General features: G+C 36.6%; 2 protein-coding genes across 6 annotated transcripts in view; both read left to right on the top strand.

The window, feature by feature from the left end:
* The window catches only part of TRMT2B (tRNA methyltransferase 2 homolog B), a 106,412-nt gene that overhangs the window by 28,090 nt on the left and 70,142 nt on the right, over positions 1-8,180 (top strand). For 3 of the 5 annotated variants that reach the window (XM_055081796.1, XM_055081797.1, XM_055081798.1), the window contains exon 13: positions 3,386-3,529. The exons of the other annotated variants lie outside the window; for them this stretch is intronic. In XM_055081796.1, the coding sequence (XP_054937771.1) occupies positions 3,386-3,529 (144 nt within the window). The remainder of the gene's footprint in view (positions 1-3,385; positions 3,530-8,180) is intronic. 5 annotated transcript variants of the gene reach the window in all.
* XKRX (XK related X-linked) overlaps positions 3,246-8,180 on the top strand; it is a 95,638-nt gene continuing 90,703 nt past the window's right edge. Inside the window, exon 1 of the mRNA XM_028482184.2 lies at positions 3,246-3,294. Coding sequence (XP_028337985.1) covers positions 3,278-3,294 — 17 coding nt within the window. The 5' untranslated portion in view covers positions 3,246-3,277. The remainder of the gene's footprint in view (positions 3,295-8,180) is intronic.

Here is an 8,180-nt window from a genome sequence, read left to right as displayed (position 1 = left end):
GCGGCCATGGCGCACGGGCCCAGCCGCTCCGCGGCACGTGGGATCCTCCCAGACCGGGGCGCGAACCCGGCTCCCCTGCATCGGCAGGCGGACGCGCAACCGCTGCGCCACCAGGGAAGCCCCAAGATGCATTTTTAATGCAGTATTTTCAAAAATTAAATTGTCCAAAATATCTGTGAATAAATATTAAGTTTTTTTTAAAAAGTGAGAGCCACTCCTGTACTTGCTAAGCCACGCCTCAGTCACCTTACTCTAGTCCTGGCCCTAGTTCTGATAACACTGTATTTATAAAAGCAGGCAGCCAGCCTGCCGGCCATAATTTTACAATTTAATTTTCCAAATTATTGCATCAAGATATCATTTGTCTTGATTACTGAGTTTCTGGCACCCTCTTAAATTGTGCACCCATGGGGAATGCCTTCTGCTTCACTCCCAGTTCTGGCCCTGGTCAATTATTTTGATTTTTGAAATGTTTTCTTCTTGTAATCTCTCTCTCTTTTTTACATAAGTAACACAATTTCTTTGTAATATTCGAACAACATAGGTGGGTATAAAGTACAGATGAGGGAATTCCCTGGCGGTCCAGTGGTTAGGACTCTGCACTTTCACTGCCGAGGGCCTGGGTTCAAGCCCTGGTCCGGGAATTAAGATCCCACAAGCTGTGTGGCACAGCCAAAATAAATAAATTAATAAATAAAGTACAGATGAAATACCTAGATGAAACAAGAGAGAATTAAAAGGAAATAAATTGAGCTTTCAAGTCAGTGAGCTAGAAGAACAATAAAGCTAACAAAAACTGAAGGAAGAAATCAATAACATTTTAAAAATCCAGAAATTAATGAACTACAAAGGCAAGGCAGAAATAGAGACACAGAAATAGAGAACAAATGTATGGACACCAATGGGGGGGAAGTGGGTAGGGGGATGAATTGGGAGATTGGGATTGACATATATACACTTACTATGTATAAAATAGATAACTAATAAGAACCTGCTGTATAGCACAGGGAACTCCACTTTGCTGTACAGTAGAAACTAAGACAACATTGTAAAACAACTACACCCCAATAAAAAAAAACAAAAAAAACACTATAGACTCAACAAATAAACCAGAAGGTGTTATTGGAAGAAGAAAATAAAATAGGGGCTTCCCTGGTGGTGCAGTGGTTGAGAGTCCGCCTGCCGATGCAGGGGATATGGGTTTGTGCCCCGGTCCGGGAGGATCCCACATGCCGTGGAGCGGCTGGGCCCGTGAGCCATGGCCGCTGAGCCTGCGCATCCGGAGCCTGTGCTCCGCAACGGGAGAGGCCACAACGGTGAGAAGCCCGAGTAATGCAAAATAAATAAATAGATAGATAGATAGATAGATAGATAAGTAAACCTAATCAAGAATATAAAGTCTTAAATGAGAAAAAGGAGCATAACTATAGATATGAAGAAATTTTTAAAAATATAAGAAAGTACTTTGTATAACTCCTTCCTAATATGTTTGAAAACCTAGATGAAATGGGAGATTGCCCAGAAGAATGCAAATGGCTAATATTAATTCTAGAAGCTACAGTAAACCTAACACAGCAGTATCCATGGGAAAAAGTTGAGAAAGTTGTCAAAGAGCTTCTACCCAAAATAAAATCATGAGACCCGTATATTTTCACACTTATTTCCTTATCTTTTCCTGCATACTCTTCCAGTTGTCCTTTATTTTTATTTTCATTATACAGTTTAAAAATGTTTTTGTATACATATCATGAAGGTGGCACCTCAAATCAATGGGGAACAAGTGAACTATTTAATATATGGTGGTGGACAACTGGGTAGCTAAGGCAAAAAAAAAAAAAAGGTTGGATCTATATCTCATGCTGCAGACCAGGATAAATTACAGAAGAGTTAAGAGATTTAAGTGTAAACGGGGGAAATCATAAATGTACCCTAGGAAATCAGAGAATTTTTTTTTATAATCTTGGAGTGCAGAAGCCCTTTCTAACTATGAAAATTCAGAAGACATATAATAAAAGGTTCTTAAATTTGGCTACATAAAACAAAACTTCCTTCGTTACACCATACACAGAAATGAATTCAAAATGGATTATAGAAGTAAATGTAAGAGCTTGAAACATGGGAGTAAATCTTTGTGAACTTGGGTTAGGCAAAGCCTTCTTACATATAACATCAAAGACCCAAGGAACAGCTACAAGAATGTGTGTGTGTGTGTGTGTAATTGAACATCATCAAAGTTAAAAAAAACTTTTTGTGCTGCAAATGATCCCATCAAGAAAGTGAAAAGATGAAAAGACAACCCACAGAATGGGAGAAAGGATTTGAAAATCATTTACCTGATAAGGGACTGGTATCCAGAAGCCAGACACAAAAGGCCTCTTATTCCGTTTACAGGAAAATGTCCAGACTAGGCAAATCTCTAGAGACAGACAGTAAATTTATGGTTGTCTAGGGCTTAGGGTGGGGGGTTTTGGGAGAAATGGGGAGTGACTGCTAAGGAATTAATGAAAATACTCCAAAATTGATTGTTGTGATAGATGCATAACCCTGTGAATATACTAAAAACCACTGAACTGAATAAGTGGTTGAGCTGTGTGAATGATATTGCAATAAAACAGTTTTAAAAATCAATAACTTGCTTGATAAAAAGCACTAAAAGCAAAGAGAGGAAACAATGTACAAACTGGAAAAAATTTTGCAGTTCATATTACAAAGACTTTTTTCCTTAATTTATAACGAACTCCTGGAAATCAGTAAGAAAAATGACAACAGCCCAAAAGAAGAATGAATGCAAGATATAAAAAGAAAACATAAATGTGTTTATGAACCATGAAAGGATGCTCAGTCTCTTCCATTATAGTGGAAATGCAGATTAAAAGTACCCTGAGATACCACTTTTTGTATCTCAGATTGGCAAAAGTTCCAAAGTTTGATGATGCACTGTTGGCAATACTATGGGGAAACATGAATTCTAAAAAATTACTGGTCAGAGTGTAAATTGGCAGTATCCCATGGAGGGAAATATAGCAATATAGATTAAGATTATAAATGTATATATACCTTTTGACCCAGTAATTCCATTCCTGAGGCTTTATCCTACAAATATACTGACACACATGTAAAATGACATGCATTGATTGATTGCAATATTGTAACAGCAAATGATGAGATATCCTAAAAGTCCATCAGTGAGGAACTAGTTAAATCAAGTATGCTACATCCATACAATGGAATACCATGCTGCTATAAAAAAGAATGAAGATGTTCTCTGTTTACTGATATGGAAAGATCTCTAAGGTACGTTATTTTCTTTTTTTTTTTTTTTTTTTTTTTTTTTTGCGGTACGTGGGCCCCTCACTGCTGTGGCCTCTCCCATTGCGGGGCACAGGCTCCAGACGCGCAGGCTCAGCGGCCATGGCTCATGGGCCCAGCCGCTCCGCGGCATGTGGGATCTTCCCGGACCGGGGCACGAACCCGTGTCCCCTGCATCGGCAGGCAGACTCTCAACCACTGCGCCACCAGGGAAGCCCAGGTACGTTATTTTCTGTTAACAACTTTATTGAGATATAACTCATGTATCATAAAATTCAACCTTAATTAAAATGTACAATTCAAAGGTTTTTGGTACATTCTCAGACTTGTGTAGCCATCACTACTGTCTAATTGTGAACATTTTCATCATTCCAAAAGAAACCCTGCACCTCTCACCTGTCACTTCCCATTTTTCCCCAACCCCCGGCCCTAGGCAACCACTAATCTACTTTATGTCTGTATGGATTTGCCTATTCTGCACAATTCATACAAGTGAAGTTCTTTGCAAATGTGGTCCTTCACATCTGGCTTCTTTCTCTTAGCATGATGTTTGTAAGGTTCATCTGTGTTGTAGCATGTGGCAGTACTTCATTCCTTTTTATGGCTGAATAATATTCCATTCTATGGATATATACCACATTTTATTCACTCATCAGTTGATGGACACTTAGGTTGTTTCCACCTTTTGACTATTATGAATAAAGTTGCTATGAACATTCATGTGCTGGTTTTTGTGGGGACATATGTTTTCATTTCTCTTGGGTAGATACCTAGTAATGTAATTGCTGGGTCATATGGTACCTATTTTAACCTTTTGAGGAACTGCCAGACTATTTCCAAAGCAGCTTCCCATCTTACATTCCCACTAGCGGTATATGAGTGTTCCAATTTCTCTATGTCCTTGTTAACTCTACTGTTGTCTTTTTTATTATACACATCCTAATGGGTGAGAGTGGTACCTCCTTGTGGTTTTGATTGCATTTCCCCATGGTTAATGATGTTGAACATTTTTTCATATGTTTATTGGCCATTTATATATATATATATATCTTCTTTGGAGACCTGTCTATTTAGATCTTTTGCCCATTTTTCAGTTGGGTCATCTTTTTATTATTGAGTTTTAAGAATTCTTTTAAAATTCTAGATATAAGTTCCTTATCAGATATATGATTTGCAGAAATTTTCTGTTTTGTGGGTTGTCTACTTTCTTGACATTATCCTTTGAAGCACAAGATTATTTAATTGTGATGATGTCCAGTCTGTTTTTTCTTTTGTGGCTTGTGATTTTGGTTCTGAATGGAAATAGCAAGGTATGCAGAATTGTTGATATAATGATAACTATCTTTGTAAAAATGGACAAAGGTGAAGAGAATATTGATTTGTATTTGCTGTATATGCATACAGAAACTGGTAAGTTTTATAAAAAACTGATTAATAGAAAAAAATTAAGAAAAAAAAAAGGATTTCACTGGTGGTTCAGTGGTTAAGTCTCCGTGCTTCCACTGCAGAGGGCACCAGTTCGATTCCTGGTCGGGGAACTAAGATCCCACATACTGCGATGTGCGGCCCAAAAAAACAAAAACAAAAAACTGATAATAGTAGTTAGCTATGATGGGGGAAAACTGCAGGGATTGGAGTCAGAGGTGTGGAGAAACTTCACTATATACCTTTATATGTTTCACTTTTGAATAAAATGAAAATATTTATTTTGCAAAGCAATAGGTTAAAAAATGCAACGATTAAGAGTAAGCCTAGGGCTTCCCTGGTGGCGCAGTGGTTGCGCGTCCGCCTGCCGATGCAGGGGAGCCGGGTTCGCGCCCCGGTTTGGGAGGATCCCACATGCCGCGGAGCGGCTGGGCCCGTGAGCCATGGCCGCTGAGCCTGCGCGTCCGGAGCCTGTGCTCCGCAACGGGAGAGGCCACAGCAGTGTGAGGCCCGCGTACCACAAAAAAAAAAAAAAAAAAAAAAAAAAAAAAAAAAAAAAAGAGTAAGCCTAGGATTCTGCTGACACTCAGACTGAGTAAAACAATAAACATGGCCTCAGAAAGGCAAGAAAAATTTATTTTGAAAAGACAGTATGTGCATATGGTAGAAAAAAAAACAGTACATAAGAGTGCATGTGCATGCAGTGAATAATGAGTCTTCTTATTCCTGGCTCCTAGTCCTTCAGATGTCACCACTCTTCCTAGTTTCTTGTGTAGGCTACCAGATATATTCTGTGCGTGTGTGTACGTCGCTCTTTCTCTCTTTTTTAAACAGATAGAAGCAGACTATAAACACTGTTCTGATGGACCTAGAGATTATCATATTAAGTGAAATAAGTCAAAGACAAAAAAATCATATGATATCACTTATGTGGAACCTAAAAAAGTGATATATAAACAAACTTATTTACAAAACAGAAATAGACTCACAGACATAGAAAACAAACTTACGGTTACCAAAGGGGATAGCGGTGGTGGTGGGGGAGATAAGTTAGGAGTTTGGGATTAATGTATACACACTACTGTGTATAAAATAGGTAAACAACAAGGACCTACTGAATAGCACAGGGAACTATACTCAGTATCTTGTAATAACCTATAATGGAAAAGAATTTTTAAAAGAATATATATGTATAACCAAATCACTTTGCTGTATACCTGAAACTAACAGAACATTGTAAATGAACTATACTTCAATTAAAAAAAATTTTTAAACCCACTATTCTGCACCATGCTTGTCACTTAACAATAGATTTTGGAGATTGTTCTACAATGATGTAGAATCTGCATCAGTACTTAAAGGTCTACTTAATTTTTAAAATAGGCTGTATAGTTTTAACTTACATAAATATATCATTTAACTTGTCCCTTTGAAGGGACATTCATCCTAATGAATTTTGAGATTGTTTCTACTCTGTTGTTACCACAGTGTTGCAGTGAATGTCCTTGTACATATATCTCTGCATATTTGTGCAGTGACTATGTATATGTGATGAATAAGTGTATGTGATAGTATATTTATTAGATAAATCCCTGATGTGGAACTGCTGGGTTAAAAGATATATGATCTTAACGTTTTCATGTATTTTCTAATAGAGTTCTAGAATCAACTTACCAAAAATATTCTTTTGGGCTTGTGATTGGAATTTATTGATTCCAATTAATTAATTTAAGGAGAATTGAAATCTTTACAGTATTTTTTCTATACAGGTATGTGACCTATCTCTTCAGTTACTCTAGGCTTATGGAATTCTCTAAATATAAACACATATTTTTTTCCCAATACAGGTCTTTTTTCTTAAGATTAATACAAGATATTGTAAAGTTTTTACTGCTTTTATGAAAGGGACCTTTTTCATGATATTTTCTAACTGGTTATTGCTGATTTTGTGTCAAGCTACCTATTATTTGTTTTACAGGTTTTCCAGTTGATTCTCTTGCATTTTCTTGGTAGCTGGCCATATGATCACCATATAAAAGCAGTTTTGTCTCTCTCCTTCTAATACTTTTTTTTTTCTTATTACATTGGATAAGAAGATGTTCCAGTGTAGGAGTGATAGTGAATATCTTGTCTTGTTCCTTATTTTAATAGGACAGTGCTATTGAAACGACTGAGTCTTAGCCAGGGAAACAACTCATCTGGTTTGTTGGTTTGAGTGTAAATTAGTACAACCTTTTTTAACAAGGTTTAAAAGGTTTAGTCGTACATATCTTAGGGCCTTAACAACATACAGGCCCTTCAACTCAGCAGTTCCTCTAAATAACTAAAAATGTAAGCAAAGATATAACTATAAGGATATTCATGAAGGGACTTTTTGAAATAGCAAAAGGTTAGAAACAGCTTACATTTCCAATAACAAGGAATTAGATAAATAAGCTACATTACATTTATTTAATGAAATACCATATAGCCAATAAAAGTGAGGTAACTACATATAGTGGAGAGATGCTCATGATGCATTATTATGTGAAGAAGCTGTTGTAAAACTGTGTATAGTATGTACAGTGTGACTCCTCTTTAAGAAACCAATTTAAATGTACATATTTGGAAAGATATATCCTGAAAAGTTAGCAGCAGGTATTCTTCTCTGAATGGTGAGTTTATAGGTGAATTTTTGTTCTCATTTTTACTTGACTTCCTGTGATAAGGGAAAAAGTAATTTGCTTAGAAAGTTTTTGATAGAATAATTCAGTTCAGAATTAATTCAGAATTAATAATTCAATTAATTACCTATTGTGTGCAAATCATACAGAAAAGTGTATGACTCAGGCCCCTTGCTCCATTCACCATTGAACCCCTACTCTGTGTCACACACTGAGAACAGAGATGAATAATAAGCAGTTTTTGCCTCGTTTCTAGCCTCAAAAAGATTATATACTCCCATGAGAAAGATGGTTTAAAAAACCCAGGTAGTTACATTAAATGTGATAAATGCTGTTATAGAGAGAAACACAGGGGGCTGTGGGAACACAGAGGAAGGGCTTAAATTTTAAGGAATTGTGTTCCTGTAGTTTCTCCTTGGTTTATCAAACTGAATATTTTTTTCTTTGAATTTTTGCATTTTATTTAATTTATTTTTTTATACAGCAGGTTCTTGTTAGTTATCATTTGCCTTATGTATTGAGGTGCTCCTATGTTGGGTGCATATATATTTATAATTGTTATATCTTCTTGGAGTGATCCCTTGATCATTATGTAGTGTCCTTCCTTGTCTCTTGTAACATTCTTTATTTTAAAGTCTATTTTATCTGATATGAGTATTGCTACTCCAGCTTTCTTTTGATTTCCATTTGCATGGAATATCTTTTTTCCATCCCCTCACTTTCAGTCTGTATGTGTCCCTATGTCTGAAGTGGGTCTCTTGTAGACAGCATATATGTGGGTCT

The sequence above is a fragment of the Physeter macrocephalus genome, chromosome 21 (genome assembly GCF_002837175.3).
Source record: "Physeter macrocephalus isolate SW-GA chromosome 21, ASM283717v5, whole genome shotgun sequence".
Lineage (NCBI taxonomy): Eukaryota > Metazoa > Chordata > Mammalia > Artiodactyla > Physeteridae > Physeter > Physeter macrocephalus.
The sequence above is the reverse complement of the archived record's forward strand: the minus strand, read 5'-3'. Positions and strand labels throughout refer to the sequence as shown.